General features: G+C 40.3%; 1 protein-coding gene across 1 annotated transcript in view; it reads left to right on the plus strand.

Annotated features, from left to right (window-relative positions):
- The window catches only part of LOC122798815, a 149,914-nt gene that overhangs the window by 31,208 nt on the left and 96,639 nt on the right, over positions 1–22,067 (plus strand). Inside the window, exon 3 of the mRNA XM_044067939.1 lies at positions 2,950–3,026. Coding sequence (XP_043923874.1) covers positions 2,950–3,026 — 77 coding nt within the window. The remainder of the gene's footprint in view (positions 1–2,949; positions 3,027–22,067) is intronic.

Below are 22,067 nucleotides of genomic sequence, written 5' to 3' on the forward strand. Positions count from 1 at the left end.
GTGTTCCTTTCCTTATTGTCCTCAAGAACTACATGTAGCATTCAAGATGTGGTCTGACCAGGGCCCTGTAAAGGGGAAGTGTTATCTGTTTGCTTCTGGAGTCTGTCCACCTTAAGATCCACCCCACATTCTGTTTGCTTCTGCCATGGATGTCTCACTGGGATTGTTGTAGTACAAGGGCTGTGCTTTAAGGATCAGCTGCTACTTTTCTACTCACTTTGTCAGCTTTCCTAAATCCTTTCTAGACTCTTCCTCTTTTCTGCACTGGCACAAATAAATGTATGTCTTTAGTGAAGAGGCTGAACTTGTTCTGCATTCCTTCAGATATGTCTGATTCAAACAGACAAGAGTACTGACCGAGGACCAGATTCCTCTGCACCCCACTATTCTCTTTTGTTATTTCTGATATTGTCCCACACCACAACTCTTTGTGTTTTGTCATTCAGCTGCAGGAAAACCAAGTTATTCGGTCTTGGTCCTACCCTCATTTCCTTGAGTTTTCCAATCAGCTGCATGTGCAAGAATGAATTGAAGTCCAGGTGGACGTCTGATGAAGTCCATAACATCTACATCTCTCAGTTGCATATATATGAATGCAAATATGAAAATATGAATAATAAAGGGAATCGTTGGTTAATTTCTCCTCTGTAGAACATCTGAGATAATCAGACTTCATGTAGTGTCATTTTGGCACTTAAACAATATACTTTCTAATATTATCTATTATTAATCGGTGACTCACTTAGTTAAGGAACCGGACCCAAGAAATGTCTGGATGCCTAACTCCCCCCATCAGTGGCCTTGCTTTCCAACAAGAGGTGTAATTCTTAATAGCATCAAATAATAGCTGTTCATGTATATCATTTGAATGTAAGCTACCACAGCTGGAACACCCAAAACTTCCATTTGCTTAGAAAAACAATTATTCTGGCTAACTCTGGGACTCTGACATCCACAGATAAGTTCCTCTAATACTCTTTTTGTTACTTCAGTGGTTTGTTGGGGATCTGACAGATATATCCCTGTCCTGCATATTCTTTCTTCTACGTCTAGTGTATGTAATAGTGTCTGTTTTCCTTTAAACTTCCCCATAAATGAATTCATAGCCCTTATTGGATATTTAGACCCCCATGTATTTTAACCTACTTATCTTTCACAGCTGTTTATACTTCTCTTGCAGTTCTTGAGAGAGATGCAGTTTAACAGAACAAAACAAATTTTGTTTTGGACACTTGCCATTAAAACCATTAAAAAACAATCTAAGGTTGCCTTGAGGTTTAAGAATATGTGCTGTTAGACCTAGACTCTGCAGAGCTGATGGGTTTGATTCTCACAGCCTACATTTGCTTACTGTGTGACTGAACAAATGAGTTCACCACACAATGTTCCTGGTTTGCCCCTTAAAAGGTGCAGTTTTTATTCAGTGAGTCTGCCCATTTAGGGAATGTAGTTGACATGGTGACATAATGGAGAAGGTCTTTTCCTCACATACACAAGCTTCAGGGAATAATCCTGACATCCTTTCACTGCTCATGTGGAATATACATGTTCTGTCAGTGCGGGGTTCATCCCAAAAACATCCTGGGTGTTTCCACCTCAAGCATGAAAGGTACTTGTTTCAAACCTCTGCACACAAACAACTTATTATCTCTTTGTACAGTAAATATACTAGAAACTGCCAGTCTCTCACCATTTTATTGAGCATAACTCCCTCTAACTTCAGAAGTACTTAAGTATGGTTGGACCAAATAAAAGGCCCAGGTAATTATTTTTGCCACATACATATATGTCCTTGTTTATGTTTATCCTGCCAGACAAGACCAAGCTGCAAAACTAGAAGAGTACTATATGTGACCATCAAGTTTATCCCCCATTGTGGAGGTAATATGTGCATTTAACTTTATCATCCTCCACTGAAGGAGTAATATATGCAGTTATCAACTTTCTTGCTCCCTTCTAAAATTGTGTAGGTATTAATCAAACCAAGTAAGTTAAACAGTTTCCAAAAACTTTCCCCGCAAAGAATAGCTCTACCTGTGTCCAGACACAGCTCATTATCCACATCTATTTTTCGAGTAACCATATTCCAGTCTCTCAACAAAATAACCCCTGCTAAAAGGACGTTTATTGCTCCATTAAAGATCTTATTTTAGTTTATTTCACCCTTAATGGAACAAAAGCAAAGTTTATGTTAACCCAGGTATCAAACCACCACCATCCCATACTCTTTACATATCTGCCTTGGATATCCTTAGTTACGTCTTCCCATATGAGTTAAAACAAACCTCCATTACTCTGTATTGATAAGAGACAGTGACTCTGTCATCCACATATCTTAACACCAGCCGTTTGATCTTTCTGGCATCAAAGGTGAATGCACTGCCTGCCTACTACTAATATCATGGTATATCTGATCGATCCTGCAGTAATTCTGAATAAAGTATTTCAGATCACAATTAACTATACAATAACATTCTTTTCAGCTGTAGTTCACTTTCCTTCTTAGTTGTGTTGCAAGTATGGATGCTTGGAAAATCAATACTCTAGTATACAACTTTCAATTTCAAAGTAGCTAAGATTCATACCTGTGTGTGTGTGTGTGTGTGTGTGTGTGTGTGTGTGTGTGTGTGTGTGTGTGTGTGTGTGTATATATATATATATATATATATATATATATATATATATAAAACTCATTTTTTTTAATTTACTTATAAGCTTATAATGACCACCTGCCACTAGGGAAGTACGTTTACAGAGTTTCACAGCAGGCAAATGGAGAAGGAAGAATTCAAAATTAGGAAAACAGGATGAAGCTTATTAGCGTCCAATAGCTTTAGTCATCAGCACTAAACTCCCAGAGGGTCATAAATGTAATTGCAACAACCAACAGCTCAAAAAATTAATGGATATCAAGCTCACATTTTAATTTGTGATCATTATTTTTTGCAGGGCAGACTGGGATCTGAACAGTAAGGAGTTGTCAGATTTACATTGGTTTTGCACAACTGTGGCATACCGATATGCTGGTATGTATCATTTGAATTCATTGATTATGTAACTATCTTTTTTTCTGTGCCACATTTGTTATTTGAGCACCATCAGAAAATATTCCAAACAGAGCTTGGCTGGTGGCTTTTTGTTTTTTTTTTCATGATTTGTCTCAAAATATGACTGTTTCTTTGAAGCTGTTATTATTCAGACAGTTCAAGAGGTAAAGATAATTTGCATTCACTTCCACAGTTTAGTGTGATTTTAGAGAATCTGCACAAATAGTATCAGTCTTAAGCCTTGACTCTATGACTCATTCTATCAGTGCTGCAAAATCAATAATAATTTTTTTTCAAGACTATCTACCTATTAAGAAACGTTCAAAGTGGCAAGAAGCTGAATTGGGTAGAGTAGACTTTCCTATCCCTCGAAACACAATCTATTTCATTCTGTGAGATTCTGAGTTATTTCCAAGCAAAAAATAGGGAGGAACTAGTGTAAAAGAAAGTACAGTTTTGTACCTACCATAAATGTAGATGTTCGAGTGCTAATACAGCTGCAGTCATAACAGATGGGTTCTCCTGCCATCAGGCGGGTCCTCGGTTGGCCGAATTCCAAAGTCTAGGTCCGGCATCGGTTATCGTCGCTTCTTCCCTGATGTCAGTGTGACAGGGGTATAAAAGAACCAGCCGACGCCATTTTCTTCAGTTTTTCTTGCCCCAGATGTCAGGTGCCCCCAGAAGGAAGGCAAAACATAAATTTATGTAGTAAAGCAAATGCAATATAATCAAAAAACAGTAGTTGCAAGCAAATACACCATAAAAGAATACCCCAATGAGGTTGTATGAGGAGGTGCTAGCCATAAGGCCTGTCCCAAGAGGGGAAGGAGGGAGGGAAACCTGGACTGCAGCTGTATTAGCACTCGAACATCTACATTTATGGTAGGTACAAAACTGTACTTTGTTCATCGTGCATACAGCTGCAGTCATAACAGATGGGTAGAATCCCAGAGCTAATAAAGGGGTGGTAGGCACTAAGTGGAACTAGGTGGAGCCAGGATGCCCTGCAAGATTTCAGTGGCAAAGCCCACTCTAGTTTTGGAGTATAATGGTAGGTGATAGTGCTTGGAGAAAGTATGTACAGAACTCCAAGTGGCTGCTTCCAAAATATCTTTGGTGGGAACCCCCCTGAGGAAAGCTGCAGAGGTAGCTGTGGCCCTTGTGGAGTGAGATCTGATGCCTGTAGGTACAGTTTTACCATGAAAAGAGTAACAAAAGCGTATGCAGTGGGCTATCCATTTTGAGATTGTCTGTTTGGAAATAGGCTTCCCTTGAGCACCTGTAGCATAGGACACAAAGAGTTGCTCTGATTTTCTGAAAGGCTTTGTTCTGTCCAAATAATAACGGAGCTGTCTGTGAATGTCCAAGGAATGTAGTAGCCTCTCCCCTTTGTTTTGTGGATTAGGGTAAAACGTAGGTAAGTGGATAGCCTGATTCAAGGCTACCCTGGATACTACCTTTGGCATAAATGGAGGATTGGTTCATAAGGAAACTCTGTCCTGATGGAAAATGATGAAAGGCTGCACAGCCATGAGGGCTTGTAGTTCCGAAACCCTGCATGCTGAGGTGATAGCTAGAAGGAAGGCTGTTTTCCATGACAAATATTGCAGATCTGTTGAAGCAGTTGGCTCAAAGGGAGGCAGGGTTAGTTTTTCTAGAATGAAGTTGAGGTCCCAAGCCGGTACTGGTTGCTTCCTTGGGGGTTTTATATTCTTAGCCCCTCTGAGGAACTGTCTTAAGAGAGGGTGAGAGAATAAAGGAGGATCAGTGTTGTACTCTGCAGAAATGGCTGAGGCATGGATTTTGATGGAGGAGAATGAAAGTCCACTGCTTAGCAGCTCGGCTAGGTACTGTAGTTTTTGAGGTAAATTCAGTATTCCAGGATTCTGACCCTTTTTCTGATTCCAGACACAAAACCTTTTCCATTTTGCGGAGTAGGCTTTTCTAGTAGAAGGCCTTCTGGCCTCCAAAATGACATCCTGCACCTCCTTGGAGAGTAGGGTCTGCTGTGAATTTAAGGAATCCACCATGCGGCTAGATTGAGTGTTTTCAGCTGACTGTGAAGAGTTTTGAAGTTGTGCTGAGTCAGTAGAAGAGGCATTAGAGGCAGGATCCATGGCGGGGAATGCGTCAGGCTCCTCAGGAGTGGGTACCAGTGTTGTCTTGGCCAGTCTGGAGCAATGAGAATCATGTTTGGTCTGTCTGCTCTGGCTTTTAATAGAACTTTGGCCAGCAGTGGAAGAGGTGGAAAGGCATAAACCGTCATTGTTGTCCAACTGAAAGAGAGTGCGTCCACTTTCCAGGCCTGTGGATGAAAGGTCCTTGAGCAGAATTTTGTCAATTGGTAATTTCTGTGGGTGGCAAAGAGATCTATGTCTGGCCTTCCCCATGCTTGAATTATCATTGTAAAAACTTGAGGATGCAACTTCCATTCGTGTGGATCTGTCATATTTCTGCTCAGGTTGTCTGCCAGTGTGTTTTCCTTCCCTGGCAGGAATTGTGCTTGAAGTTGGATTTGCAATTCCAGAGCCGTGTTCTAAAGGGACATGGCTAGTCTTCACAGGGGATATGAATGAGTTCCTCCCTGTTTGTTTATGTACCACATCACTGTGGTGTTGTCTGTTCTTATCAATAGCTGCCCTGGATGCAGTAGGTCTTTGAAAGCCATAATAGCATTTATTACTGCTAGCATTTCCTTTTGATTGATGTGTAGGTGCTTTTCTTTTTGTGACCATTTGCCCTGAATGTACCGATCTGTCATGTGCGCCCCCCCAGGCGTAGTCCGAGGCGTCTGTTGTGATGACTTGACTTGCTTGAGACTTGCAGAATGGGAGACCTATGTTTCTTTGGCATGCTTGAGCCCACCACAGAAATTCCTTTTGAAGACATGGAATCAGTGGTATGATTGTTTCCAAACTGTGGCTGTGTTGAGACCATAAGTTTTTTAGGTACCATTGAAGTTTCCTCATATGCAGCTTTTGCACATGGGATTAGCAGGATGCAAGATGCCATGAATCCCAGAGCCTGCAGGATTTTCCTTGCAGTCAGCCTGGTGAAGGTTGCCAGTTTTCTGAAGTATTGAGTTAATTGCCCTTGTTTCTCTGGCATGAGGTAGGCCATCTGGGTGTTTGTATCCAAGCTGACACCCAGGAAAATTATTGTTTGAGAGGGTATTAGTCTTGACTTCTTTTTGTTGACTGTGTATACCAGAGATTTCAACAACATTATTACAAACGCCAGGTGTTTCAGAAGAGTGTGTTTGCTGTCCACTTGGATCAGGCAGTCATCCAGATATGGGTATATTTGTATCCCTTGAAGTCTGCAGAAGGCAATTACTGATTCCAGGCATTTTGTGAACACTGGGTGCAGTAGATAAGCCAAAGGGCAATGCAGAGAATTGATAATGGGATGAACCTGCAAGAAATCTGAGGTATCTTCTGCAGTCTTGTCTGATTGGGACATGCAGATATGCCTCCTTGAGGTCCAGTGTCACCAGCCAAGACTCCTTGCCCAGCATGGGAAGAAGCTGCTGTAATGTGAGCATCTTGAACTTTGGTATGAGTAAATATGTGTTTAGGATGGATAGGTCCAAAACAGGTCTCCAATCTTTGCACTTCCTTGGTACCAGGAATAGTCTGGAATAAAAACCTTGACCCTGTTCTTGTGCAGGTACCTCTTGAATAGCTTTCATGTTCATGAGATCTGAAATTTGTTTTTGTGCCTCTGCCCTTTGATTGTGTGGCAGGTTTGGCATGCCTCTCATTTTTGGAAGTGGAATCTGTAGCCTCTGTCTATAATGTCCAGGATCCATTTGTCTTTTGTGACAATATGCCAATTTTTCGAAAATAATGCCAGTTTTCTGCCTAAAGGTGCTGCCATTTGAGCCTTGTTTGGCATGCAAAGGGGAAAGTCATTGGTCTGCTTTCTGAATGGCTGTGAACTATCCTCACCCCCTCTTGGTGTAGGTGTATGCCATTGTCTGCCTCTAAAAGATCCTTGAGATTGCCCTCTACCTCTCGGGTGCCTGTATCTACCTCTTTGAGGTCTGTCCGTGGCTGGAAAGGACCAATTTTTTGAAGGCCAATTTCTACTGAAACATGGTGGTTGTACCTGTAGGAAATCTTTCACTGTTTGCATTGATTTTGCCTTTTCCTCCATTTTCTTTAATACCTCCTCAGCTTTAACACCAAACAATACATCCTTTTGAAGAGGTGCATCTAGTAATTTAGCTTTGACATGATCTGGTAAGGTTTGCTCTTTGAGCCAAGCATGTCTACGTATGACTGATCCTGTAACAGCAGCTCTACAAAAAGCCTCTAAAGCATCAAAACCACATTGCAAGGTATGCTTACCCACTTGCTCTGCACTATGCAACAAATCCTGCAACTCCTTCAAGTCTGGTTGTTCAGGTTGTGATATTTTGCTTTTCAACTGAGATAACAAAAGCTGTTGATACTTTAACATATGGAACTGACAGTTTAATGCCCTCATGGTTAAAGTGGCCAAGGTGTATACCTTTTTCCCCCACCTTTCCAAAGCTCTGGAATCTCTCTCTCTGAAGGTAATGGATTTTTGGCAGTGGAGGCCTTAATTCCCTTGGGACCCTGTGAAATAGTTTCTGGGTCAGCCGCATGGCTTTTGTATAGGAACTGGTGTGAATCAGGAACCTGGTAATACCTGTCAGGCTTGACTGGAGCTGGAGGTAAAGAATCTGGGTTAAGGCTGGCCTCTGAATACACATCATCTAGTATATCTAAGACAGGAGGTATAGCCAGAGGCCTGTGCTGAGGGAGCAAGAGGAAATCCCTGAGCCTTTTCTTGGAGTCAGAGTACTCTTGGCCTTCCCAGTGGAAGTGTTCCCTCAAGGTATGCAAGGTTTCCCCAAAAGAGTAATCCTCAGGGGGGGGGAGACAGAGGGAATGGCCTCCTCTGCATCAGAATCTTCAAAAGGGGAGTAAGAATGTTCCTGGACCTCAGAATGCTCTGAAGTAATGGAGGCCTGGTCCGAGGAAAGGTATTCTTCCTCCACTCTGGGCCTTTTGTCCGGTGGGGTTGAGAACTCCTGATAAGAATAATCAAATCCTCAGCCATTTTGAGCATCTGCTTTTTAGGCATGGGGCCTTGAGAGGGGCCCTGTGGAGCTTGTCTTTTAGAATGCATGGCTGCTTTAGATTTAGTGTAAGCCTTAATGGAAAAAGAAGAAGAAGAAGGCCTGAAGACACCTTGAGAGGTGGCAGGCCTGTCTGAACTCTGAGTTTCCCCGCCAAGAGTGACTTCGGTATCTGTAGTCGGGGTGTGGGCCAAAGAGCCTGCAACCTCGGGCACAGAAGACACCGCTAATGAAGTGTCATCGGTAGTCAGGGTCTGCGTAGGCGCCTCGCTGACAACCGGAGCACATGTAGTCGGCTTTAGCGTGGTGTCGGTAGAAGTCACGAACCTCGTATGTCGGTCCTTATCTTTATGTCGTTTACTCAAAATTGGAGTCGGAGTATCCGACGACATGTTGTAATTAAACTTTTTGCCAAAATAGTGTTGGGCGAACTCCGCCTGACGCTTAATAGTGCGTCTGTTGAATGTAGCACAAAAACGACAGGCCGAGACGTCGTGGTCTGGGCCTAAGCAAGGTATACAGAGGGAATGGAAATCCTTATGCGGCATTTGCTTCCCACATGAAATGCAATTATTAACTTTGTCTGACATCGGTCTGAGGCAAGAAAAGTTTCCCCAACGGGGTACTTAGCTTTCTAGAAGTCTTTGGTTGAAAAATATTCGTAATCTCAGGAGCTGGCCGACTGGCACTGCTTCTGCTTCGGGCACTGCGCGGCAAGAAAGACTGAAGAAAATGGCGTTGGCTGGTTCTTTTATACCCCTGTCACACTGACATCAGGGAAGAAGCGACGACAACCGACGCTGGACCTAGACTTTGGAATTCGGCCGACCGAGGACCCGCCTGATGGCAGGAGAACCCATCTGTTATGACTGCAGCTGTATGCACGATGAACATCAAAGAACCAATACACAATGTTAGGGCACTAAATCGACAACCGGAATAAATTACCAAGGTGTAACAGTTACAAATTTAGTGAAAAAATGTAGTACTTTCATCCACAGTGAATAAGGACTTCTGACATCACAATTAATTCAGTAAACACTACATGCAGCATGCATTATCCATTGCATTATTACATCTGTCAGAACCGGATGCCCCCAGCCTGAAACTTATACCCTGTCTTCTAATGTTCAACAGTTTCAACCTCTTTGATCTAAAAACTACTTGCAAAACTAAAATTCATATTCTGTGCAATTGATAATCTCCTTGCCAGTTACCCGAAAATAGCAGATGATAAAATTTTGAAATCAGTATCCGTTGGAATTCAATTTTTTCCAAAATGCAGGAAAGTTTCTGCTGCTTTTCCTCTACATAATAGTAGACCTTTATTAGAATTATCTACCTGTCACCCCATAGCTACCCACCCTTCCATTCTAGGATACTGGAAAGGTATAACCATACATAAATCACAGACTGCACAAGTGACCACCATCTGTTCTCCCAAAACATCATCGTTTCTGTGTAAGTCAAGTAAAGAAATGTCACTTACCCTTGTTAAGTACATGCACAACAAAATCAATCATCAGAACCTGGTGGGATCATTCTTCCTGGACTTGTTGCAGCTTTAGACACGGTCTCTGTCTACCATTGTGTTATGGCTGTTAATTACATGTATGAGCACAGAAATCACCAGTTGGTTTAAAAGTAATTTGTAAATTTCACTCATCTGCCTAATAGTGTGACACCATCTCCATGCACAGAATTTGTTCAGGTTGGAGCACCATAAGGCTCATTCCTGGGCTGCCTTTTCTGCACTGTATTTATAAATTGTATGCATGCACCAGTTATCCAGATGATCCCACCCTCATTTACTTGCTAAAATCATTCCAGGATATTAAATCATAGCTAAAGACTGCATTAACTAATATAGAAAGATGGTTATCTCATTCCAGTTTAGTGTTAAATACAGTTAAAGCAAATGCAATGATATTCTCAGTCTGTCTGCCAGAACTGAAATATATGGATGATTAGCTGTTATATGAGTCTTTGTGAATAAATGCATGACATCTGAATAAAGGACACCTTCTACAGAGAGTAATTTATGGGATTTACTTATGGGCTATCATCATCTCAGCTGCTTTATTTCTGTTTCCTGACAGCACACTCTGCCTCATATGCTTTTTTCTAGCACATGTCATAATGCTACAGAGAAGAACTGCTTAGCTTTTTTTTTCCTCCACTTGCAGGACCTCACCCACTGGTCCTTTACCTGGACTAAATCAGCTCATTTGCTCCAAGGGGGCATTTGTAGGGTAGGCAAGAGCTCTCTAACCCATTTGTTTTTACCCTGGAAAGCCCTATCAGTCCATCCTTTCCTCAGTGACAAGAGTCAGATTGTAGGTTGTAAGCCAGCTTACTGGTCCTATGGGGATGCCTACCATTTTCGCAGGTGAAGCATCCCTTTACCCTTACTGGGGAACAACTAGGTACAGTCCCAGGAATTACACAGAAAGTGCCATAGAGAAATGTCTTGGAAGAGAAATATGATGTAGCTTTCCTATCTGAAGATTGTTTCCTGGGAATCAACGTGGTACAGTTTTCAGATATACACAGAACAATGTTTTGGGAGTGAAACATGATGTAGTGTCTCCCATCTCAGGATTATTTCATGAGAATAAAATGGGTGCAGTCATGGGGTATACACAGAAACTGAAAGAGAGAACTGTCTTGGGTATGAAGCCCAGTTTAGCACCCCATCAACTTGGGGAGCATATCCTGGTAGTCAAGTAGGAAAAGTCTGAAGATATGCACACTCAATAACAGAGAATACTATTCTAGTCCTAGAAGTGAAGCATAGTGTGCCCCTCACCCCCGGTATGAAGATAATTTTGTGGGAAACAACTAGATACAGTCATGAGAAGTGTGCCCTGACAGTAACACAGATGACGCTTCTAGTCTTATCAGTGAAGCACAGTGTGGTTCCACACATCTGAAGATTGTTTCTTCAGAATGAATTAGGTGCAGTAATTATGTAAGTAAGGGCATGGCATCTAAGTCAAAAGAGGTCATTATCCCACTGTAGTCCGCCCTTATCAGACCAATCAGAGTACAATGCTCCCTTTGGTATGTACCTGACCAGACATATTGAACAACTAAAGTGATCTCAGGTGTTCCTTACAAAAAGAATACAAGGCGTAACAACCCTGACATATGTAGACTCAGCCCCTTATAGACTGATGAGGGATAGCTATACCTGGCTTACAAGGCATCCACAAACCCTACACTTGTGAATCTTCTGCATATTCATAAGTCAAAAAGCACCAGAAATACAAGTTCTAGGAATGTGAATTTTGTATGTGACTTAAAAAGAACATTCTGGAGAGACAGATATGTGTCCTAGAGACTGCCCCTCCTATGGAACAGGCTTTCCATGCATGTGAAGCTGAGTTTGTCTATTACCCAGTTTAAGTACAACCTAGACAAGTGGATGGGGAACATGAAATTTATACCAGGCCTGGCACCCATGTCCCTTATGGACAGAGGCAGCTTATAAGTGCCTGACCCTCAATGTCCTATTTGGATGCAGGACATTATCATTCTTTTGGGAAAACTTGGTTAGGTATAGAAAGCCCCCCTCCCACCCAGGTCATTAGCCTAGTAACAGTCTATGAGTCTATGAATCTATGAATACAGTCTGAAGTATGCAGCGACAGTAACAGAGAAGGCTGTTGATGTGAAATACATTGTAGCAGTCTTCATCTGAGGACTGCCTCCTGGGAATCAGCGAGGTACAGACCTAAGATATATATACACAGAAAGAAACATAGATGACTCCTTTGGAGACTATCATGGTGTGGCAGCTGTTGTGTGAGGATAATTTTCTAGGGATCATCTAGGTACAGTCTTATGGTAAACAAACAGTAATAGAGGACAGTCTTGGGAAGAGAACACTGTTTAGCAACCCACATCTGAGGATTGTTTCTTTGATCTCAACAAGGTACATTCCCAAGGTATACAGTGACAGTAATAGTGAGAGCTGTCCTGGGAGTGCAATCCAGTCTAGCAGCCTCCTAATAGGATCTTTTACTGCAAATCATCTGTCTATCTTTGTGCTGCATTCAGGTTTATATCACCTATTTCTCTTTCTTTAACCTGCCCCCTCCCAGTGAAGTAGGCAATGCTTCCTAAAAACAAAACAAAACAAAAACAAGAACTGCAGGTAGGGGCATCATAAACATCTAGATACCAACGTATTATTAATAATTCCATTAACATTGACGGTCTCCATCACACATTGACTCTTACGAGTCCATTACAAACAAATGAGCTGATTTCTGCAGTGCCGATTGGCCAGAGTTAGTGCTCTTGCACAAGCTGACAGGCTCACATTGCTCACTATTTGTGTTCCAGCTATAAACTGTAATGTATTCCTCACTACTGGTTGCTCAACAGTGAAGTGAACTGTAATTATTATTTATTGCTTGCCCCGCATTGCAATGGCGCTTATCTTTCCTTCCTCGGCCATAGGATGTTCCCCACCTCCCTGTTTACAGGTGGTGTTGTAGTTGTTCCTACTTTACACTCCCATTTCTACCACTGCTAATTTGAGTGTGCTCCTTTCTACACCTACATTCTGTGCAGCACACTGGTCAGTGGAGTTAAAATAAATCATTATTCTTTGCCAAATTTTCATTTACTGCTTATACTTGGAATCATTGTGTATATTAAGTAAACTGATTACTTTGTTTATTCAATCAATTCAGCTAGAAAGCATGCAATCTATGTCACTATGTATAGAATATAAACTGTTACTGCAGTTGTTTTTGTTTTGCTCCTTAAAAAAATTACAAGGTATTCAAGCAGATGTGATGCAGACAAAGAGAAACTTCTGCATTTAGTTATTCCCATTTCTATTTATGTATATATACTTTTGTGATGTACATTATTTTTATTTAATGTGCTGTTATATTCATTGAGCCAGGAAAAACTAGTAGTCATCTGACTGAATTAAGAACTGATGATAGCTACCTCCCCTAATGCAGTACATTGCTTATTATACAACAAATTACAATCGCTATTGAAAATGTGCACACTGATTGAATTAGCGCGGCCATTGTAAATCCAGTGTATACTAACAGGAAGAAGTCTGGCTGCTCTGCTAAGAATGGTCATATGAATCATACATACCTTTGGAGAACATCCTATTTTTCCCTGCGTCATGGGCAGAACTTTTAAGTTTGTATTAATCTATAATGCCACAAATGTCATACTTGCAACTTAGATACACATAGAAGTAAAACTCTCTTTGCATCTCTCTACATACTTTTAATACAAGTAATTTACTATTAAAAATGTGTACACTGATTGGACAGACCAGTCAGCGTGCTCATTGTAAATAGAGCGTTCAACACAATCCTTCACAGAATGATGTTTATTCACGATGCTAAGTGGGCAACTGAGACTTTAAAAGAAAGGGAAAAAAAAGCTCCACGGTCCATCAAACTGACATGACTATCATTATTTAATGACTTCAGCCTCACTGATTTGCCAAATAAATTAGTAATGGAGCAACAGTTTGAGTTTGTAGGTACTTTACTGCAGGTGTAGAGCATGCAAATTACCCAACTTAGATGCCCCAGACTACCAAAGGCTGACTTAAGTGCATTAAAGTCCTTTTATGCAATGACATTATTTAGATAAGACACTTCTTTCTTAAATAATGTCATTGTATAATAGCAGTAATCCACACCTGTGGATACCTATGATTGGCTTTGTTTAACGACTCGGACTATGCCAACTCTGGGTAAATCCTGCTTTACCCACACCAAGTCAAGGATTATTGCTAAAATGTTATTGTTCAATGATTTTGCCAGTTGACTTAAGCATGTGTTTCTGAGTTAAGAATGCATGCAAGGTTTTTACCAGTTGTAAGTGTACATACTAGTTTACGTCTGTAACAGTTTTGAAGGTGTTAATTTTTTCTGCTCAGAACTGAACATTAATAGAAGATAGTCTTGGGAATGAAGCAGTGTAGCAACTCCCGCGGATCCTTTTCTGGGAATCACATAGGTAACTTTGTACTGTGCTGTTGTTAACATAACCTAATTATTTGTATATGTTGAACCTTTCCATGATCAATGTTGCCTCCACCCATGCAGCTGTCAGTGTTATAAAAAAATAGCGTGCTCATAAGGACATCATAGGTATCAATCAAGGGGCCAGTATGTTATTAACACCCTTAACAGACAAGGTTTCTGGTACACTGTCTCATTCTTATCAATTAAAACAAAACTCTGTGCAAGCTGACTTTCTGCACTGCTGCCCAGCCTGACTCAACTGCAACTACATATCAACCATGCAGAATGTGACCAAAAGTATAGCTAACTAATTGTGTTGAGGCAGTTCCAGCATGATCACATGATCATCCCGTCATTGACAACTTGCAAGATAAGTTTTACATCACTACAAAGATCTGGACCTGATAGAAGCTAGCAGCAAGTACTTTGCAAGTCTGGTTTATGAGCATTTTAATTGTACATAATTATACAATGACCCCCCCCCATTAATATTCCAAAATGTGAATGCTGATTGGCCAGCTTGCCCGTTGTAAATCCCACAATATACCAACGGAAAAAGGTCCGGTCGCCCAAACTTTTTTCCGTTGGTATGAAGTGTCCAAAACTTTTTTTTTTTAATAAAAAAAAAAAAATAAAATAAAAACAACGGAGCAACAGAAACTTTCTTTTCTCTGTTGCTTCCGTTTCAAAGCATTGATGTACTGGGTATGCGTGAGAATGCAAGTCCCATACGCATGTGCAGTACATCAACACACAGAAACAGTATAGCACCACCGTCGAAAGAACAGTAATGTGCCGTTATACAAAGACATTATTTAAGAAAAGTATTTTTTTTCATAAATAATGTCATTATATAATAGCAATAACCAACTCTGTGGTTGTGGTATATTGAAGCTTTACCCACGGTTGGTTTTATTTAATTACTCGGGCTTCACCCTTGTGATTAAACCACGCCAACCATGGGTAAATCTTCACTATACCACACCATGTCATTGGTTATTGCTTAAATATTACATGGTGTCAAAAGTGAAGAGAAAGTCGTCTGTGTACTGAGACATTCATACGTGGTGCCTGAAGTATAGACATTCATTTGATTACTGTGGCATTAATACATGGTTTATGGTAAAATTTATTAATATTAATATTCCAGAAATCAAGTACCCCATGCAGCTTTGAAATATTCAAGTCAGTCTATGTTCAAATTCACTTGCATTTTTTTTCACATGAAGCCTTCAGAGTAAGTTCATTTTTCCTTAAAACATGATGCAACTGCAAATATATGTGAAGTCAGAAATGACATTTTTTTCCACACTGGGAGCAGAAAGCTGAGAAGTACGGAAAAAAACTGATGATGGCATGACTCTGGTACTCACAGGGAAGAAAGCCTTGAAGGCATATAATGCATTTTTTTGAGAAGACGAAGACAATAACAAGCACTGATGAGAAAAAAGTTGAGAAATTTATTGAGCCAGTGGAAAAAACTTGCATAGCTTTGTCATGTATTCTTCCCAATGGCACATGTTCTTATAGAGCCAGAAGTTGCATATGTTAATGAATTAAATAACTATGCCAAATACTTTGAATGTGGAGAGGTACAAGATTAATTTATATATGATGAATTATTTTTGACTTAAGAGTTGGTCGGACTAGGGACAGACTCTTACGGAAAGCAGATCTGGTCAGACTAGGGACAGACTGTTAAGGGAAGCAGATCTGGCATTTAAGAAAGCTGAGTGCAGTTTGAGGGGAAATCATGAAAACACTTACAGAAGAAATGCAGTTATGTCAGCTTGCACATGAATCAAAGAAGAGGGCATGCATTTGATAAAGCCTAAGAATGAATCATAGTAATGTCATATACAAAGGTGAAAGCCATGGGAGGCAGGCCTAACATGGTGCATTTGAAATTCAAGCCTTATGCACAAGATGTGGCTAAAAGCATGCAAAAAAGAATTATCCAGTTTACAATTAAACATGAAGAAGCGACAAGGAAAGAAATTGCTATCCGGTTGAAGAGCTGGCATGCTCTGAGTACAAACATGAAAACTGCTGTTTGTGGGAATAATAAAGTTAAAAATAATTAATGATGCTCAAAGACAGAAAAATATCAGATATGAAATTACATGAAATCAAGCTGAAATGTGAGAAGAAAATGTGAGAACTAATAATTAAAGTATTTAAACTGTACACTGGAGAAGAGTCTACTGTCATGTTTATTAAAACCTCTGAAATTTTAGGTCTGATAGGGCAGGGAATGAAACCAGCTAAATATTTGGGCATGGAGTCCAACCATGTGGTCAAAAAATGTTAACATATACTGGGATTTACTGAACAAGCAAAAAGTTCTACTGAGACTCTAATCTGTGTTTTGTTGTTTTGTGGTATACTGGGTGATTTGGCTTGTGAAAAGTTTGGAATAGTGAAAATAATTCACAGTATAAAAGCACAGATGAAAAGTAAGAATTTTATGATGGCGCAGTGAGATGTGCTTAACCAGTATACTGACTTATTTGCAAGTCTATGGAAATGTTCAGAAAAATCCTGATACTGTTCTAATAATTCATGCTCCTGGAAAGTACTAACTAATTTAAGGAGTATAACTGAGAAGTAATGAAGTAGAATGTAAAATGCAAAATGTGAGTTTGATTAAGAAACAGACATAACCTAATGTATGAGTGAATGGTAAGTTTACAGCTCTGAAGCCAGATAAGATTTAAATATGTGTAGATTTAGAACAGCTTAATAAATCTGTAAAATGCGATAATTGCATACTGTAGCAGAAAAAGATACATCATTGCTTAGTGTGTGATGATTCTGTGTACTTGATGAAAAACAGTGATTATGGCAAATGAAACCAGTTGAAGGGAGTCATATGCTGTATACATTTAGCATGCTTTTCAGAAGGTGCAGACTCTTAAACTTCCATTTCTATTTTATCAGCATTTGAGAGGTTTCAGAGAGCTGCTGCACATTAAATATTAGGTGTGAAATGTGTTAGAAACATTGCTGATAATCTGTAAATGTGAAGTAAGCCACTAGTAGAACATGACAAGAAACTGATGTAACTGTTAAACAGATTAAAGCAACATCATTTCATAGGTTCATAGGTGTGTACTAGGCTAATAGTCCTGGAACCTTTACAAGCCTAGCCCATAGAAGTGCCCTGGCATCATGCCGCCCAACATTCTTTCCCAGTGCTTCTATCAAGTAGAGCCACTGGAGTGATCCCTGGGGTATAATTTCTATTACCCATCCACCCATCAAGATTTCTCTTGAAGAGAGTTGGCAAGGTGTTCTGCTTGACATGTATGGGAAGTCTATTCCAGAGCATGGGCAGTCTCTGGGTGAGGAACCTGTCCCTCCAACATGTGCTGTTGATTGTGGTAATGAGGTTGAGGTCTCTGGAGCTGTGGTGCAGAGGGATTGGGATTAATGTAGCATTTCTAACAGAGCTGGGTCAGACATGACTTTGTAAGTCAAGCATAGATTGCCTTTAATTTGGCGATATGAGACAGAGAATAGCTGGAGTCTTTTGAGTCTGTCCATGTGTTTAATGCCTAGGATCCTTTTCATGAAGTACTTCTGTAGCCTCTCCAGCTGTTGCAGGTGTCTACTGAGGTACATGCCAAATGGGGCATTATACTCAATGATTGGTCTAATGAGAGAAGAGTAAAGAGAGACAATGACTTCTTTCTTCCTGGATGCAAAGCCCCTGGTTATGAGATGTGCCACATAGAAGGACTTTCTGACCACAGTGGCAATGTGGTGGTTGATCTCTTATAATGCCTTCAGTATTCAGTGGGCTCCCATCAATGTGGTAATTAGTGGGAACTGAGTTTTTACCAAAGGTGATGATGACATGTTTTTTGGTGTTAAGCTTAAGGCCATGGTTTTGACACCAGTCATTAGTCTCAGTGAGGCCTTTCTGTAGGATGTCTGCATCATTTGGGGAGTTAATAATGGCTCCCAGCTTGCAGTCATCTGCAAACTTGGTCAGCCAGAGTCCCTTTGTGTTGGCCTGGACTTCTGAGAAGTAGCTGCTGAACAGGAGAGGAACCAGGACGAAGTAGATGCCAAGCAGGAGAGAGCCCAGGACCGATCCCTGTGGGACTCCACTCATTACTGGTTGGCAGTCTGACTTGGAGTCCGCTACTTTCACACTGTGTGTTCTATCTGTGAGCTGATTTGCAACCCACCTAGTGATATAGGGGTTGATGCCTAGTTTGGTGAGTGTATCAATCATTCCCAAGTGAGGAATGGTATCAAAGGCCTTGGCCAGATCAAGGTAGGCCATAAAGACTGTCTTACCTACATCCACAGCCCTGGTGACTGACTCGAAGAAGTCAGCCAGGTTAAGGAGGAATGATCTCCCTTTCACAGAGCCAAACTGCGTGGGGTCCAGAGTTTGGAGATTTCCTATATCCTTGTAATCAGGTCCATGATGATGCACTTCATAGCTTTACATATCAGACCCATCAGGCTAATGGGATGATAATTCCCAGGGTCTGTAGTCGCTCCATCTTTATGGGGAGGGATGACTGTAGCAGTGCACCATTTGGTGGGGACAAAGCCTGAGGTGAGGCTGTGACTGAAACTTATGTAATAGAAAATGTAAACGAAGAGTGGCATATGTGAAGTACTTGAGCCATATTCTGATTTCAGAAAGGATAAACGCAGATCTAGAAAAATCAGAGCAATAATACAAATGTAAAGATTGCAAGATAAACAGGCATTAAGGAGGTATTATGGAATGATGCTGTATCTTTCAATGCTTCTATCTCATATGCCAGAAATAAATATGCCATTGAGAAAGCCTTTGGAACATACCTCTCAACTGTCCAGATTTTCTCATAATGTCCAGATGTTTGACTCCTATGTTTGGTCTGGCAAATCGTTGAATATTGAAGTCATCAAATAAAGTCAGCCATTTGAGCTTCAGACTTCATATCCTTCAGAAAATGCATGCTAATGCAAAAACCTGTTATTCTAGTGACTTTCTAATACATTTATGACAAAGAAGTATTAGTACAGATTTATTGTAAATAATTGTGTAACATATTAAAAAATCATTATATACAGTACCAGAAACACTACAGAGAATGTTATTATATCTGCAGATGTATGATTTAAAAATTAACAGCAGACCAAGCAAAAGAGATTTGCACAATGTTAGTGCGAGCTCTAGTATTTTACAGAAGAAGCATGAAGATCTGCTAGGGAATGAACTAGAGGGTCCACTGGGCATTACCATTTTACCAATGACTGATAACAAAAATAAAGGAATTTTATAGATGTACAGAAATTGCCCCAGAAATTCAGGTTTTAAAATATTTAAGTATGAAAGGATGACTATTGAAAAAAAAATCTGCTTTAAGAAAAGCTATATACTAATATTTTGCATTTATGAAACAACCTGTGAACAAGGTTGAATATAAAAAAACAGAAAAAAATAGTCTATAATTAGCTCATAAACACTGAACAGAATATGTCACATATGTGTACTGTGAATAAAACAGTAATGTTTAATTGGTTATGAAAAAATGCTGAAAAGAATTTAAATGCCGTAACTGGATTTTGCAAAGTGTTAAAAGAGAAATCAATTTTATGTTCTGTTTCAGCCAGAGATAGAAGTTCAAGTACAGAAATAGTTGAAGACGTGCACAGTATGTAACTCATCATAACTGTAATCCAAGAGAAGTAGATCTTGTACAGTATTGGAAAGACCAGGGAGTAAAATCAGTACTGATTTATTTCAGTAGAAGGAAGTTTGTCTTTAATCTGAGTGCACTGCTATTGAAAGTATCCTAAACTGCTGATACCATAGCAGACACTGAGTACGAGTGCTATAAATGCTCCAAAGGCTATGTTTGCAAAACATTTTATATCAGATGTACCAGAAAATAGTCAACAATGTACCCACAATGAAATAAAAAGGTTTATAAGTGAAGGAAAATTCAGATGTTATATTCAGTCCACATCGTCTACAGACAAATGGTTAAGTGGAAAACATGACAAGTACAACTGGGTTCTGGTTGAGGCCTACTACTGTGGAGATAATCAGAGAGCATTAATAGGGTCTGTTACTAAGGTTCATGTCTGAACGCTGCAGTGGTGCAGCGATTAGCGTTGTCAGCTCACAGCAAGAGGTTCTCTGGTTCAAGTCTAGGCTGGAGCGCCTTCTGTGCGGAGTCTGAATGTCCTCCTTGTAGTCGAGTGAGCTTTAAAGACATGCAGGTAGGTTCATAGGTTCATACTAGGCTATCTGCCCTAGGGCATTTGTAAGCCTAGCCAGAGTGTGTTTGGCTTTCGCCACACATTTTAAATGAGTTATATAGGTTCATAGGTTCATGTGTGTGTGCCTTCTGTGAAGGTTGGGTGCCGGGCTGGCAACTCGACACTGTAAAAATCCACTGTCAATCAATAGCGGACCAGTGATGTGCTGTGGCGACCCCTAACCGGGAAAAGCTGAAAGACTAAGGTTGGTGTCTGCCATTTCTGAGCTGTAGGAATACTTCACTTAAAGGTGTTATTAATAGGAAGCAGATTATACAGCAAAATACCCAAATCCTCATCCTTACTGATGCCACAGGCACACCCTCTAATAGAAGGTAGACTAAATCAAAAGCAATTAAGACAAATATTACAATGACAAATATAAAAGATCTTTTTCATTACAAAAATATGGATTAAGAAACCAGAAGAGAATATTGGATAAATGTAAATAAATAAATACATGTCTCAGCATATCCTTGGTCTTATCACCACTAGGTTACTTGTACACAAAATACAAGGGCCAATACATTATCATGACAATGTAAGGGCAGGCTTCTTAAGAGCCTCATGGATCAGAAGCCTAATAAGTACCTATGAACCTAATTAGTAAATGAATGCAGTGAAGGAAAACCTATGCCAAAGGAAAATGAGATCAATGTCCAATATAAATTTGTCTCAACAGAGTGCACTGCAGCCAGAAGTTCTAAAAAGTTGTGAATCGGTGACTGAAACAACATAGTATGCATACAAAGATATTTTCTTTGAGAAGTCCGGAGAGAGAGAGAGATTTTGAAATATGAAAATATATGAAAGTCCAAATATATGCTTGAGTTAGAGATCATCGTCATCATCATCACCCTCCCCCCTTTTCCCATTTTTTACATGGGGTTGTGGTATAGTGTTGACTGTTGCCATCTCTCTTGATTCAGTGCCACGCTCCTGCCTTCTTTGGCACTCATGCCTGACAGTCACAGGTCTTCTCGCTTACAATCCATCTGCCTCTTTGCTGGATGTCCTTTTTTCCTCTTACCTTCTTCTTGTCTGTCCCAAACCATCTTCACCAGATTGTCTTCTGTTTTTCTGCATGTGTCCAAACCACAGTAATCAGTTCTGTTTGACCTTTGCTGCAATTGGAGCTACTTTGGTGTCTGCTCTTATGTCTTCATTTCTTCATCTGTCTCATGGTGTGCATCCTACCACCCTTCTCAAGCACTTCATTTCCATCACCTCAAACTTCTCCATCTGTTCTGTTTTACTGCCCAGTTTTCCGTACCATACAGTTGTATTGGTCACACAACTGTCTTGTACACCTTACTTTTCAGCTTCTTTTGCATTCTCCTGTCATAGACTACACCTGAGACTCGGTGCCAGTTGGCTGCAGCCCCTCTGATTCTAGCTTTGACCTCTTCATTCAGACTTCCCTTTTCCTCATCCACACCTCCCAGATACTTGTTAACTTGTTCCACTGTTTTTCCTTCTGTCTCAAATCTCAGTTTCTCTTGATTTCACCATTTTGCTGCCATTGCCAGTTTTATCTGTGCATAGTTTCATCCCATGTGCCTTCAGTTTTGTATTCCATTCCCCTATACTTTGCTGACGTTCTTACTCAGAATCTACCTG

The sequence above is a fragment of the Protopterus annectens genome, chromosome 3.part1, assembly GCF_019279795.1.
Source record: "Protopterus annectens isolate FY-2018-M chromosome 3.part1, PAN1.0, whole genome shotgun sequence".
NCBI lineage: Eukaryota > Metazoa > Chordata > Ceratodontiformes > Protopteridae > Protopterus > Protopterus annectens.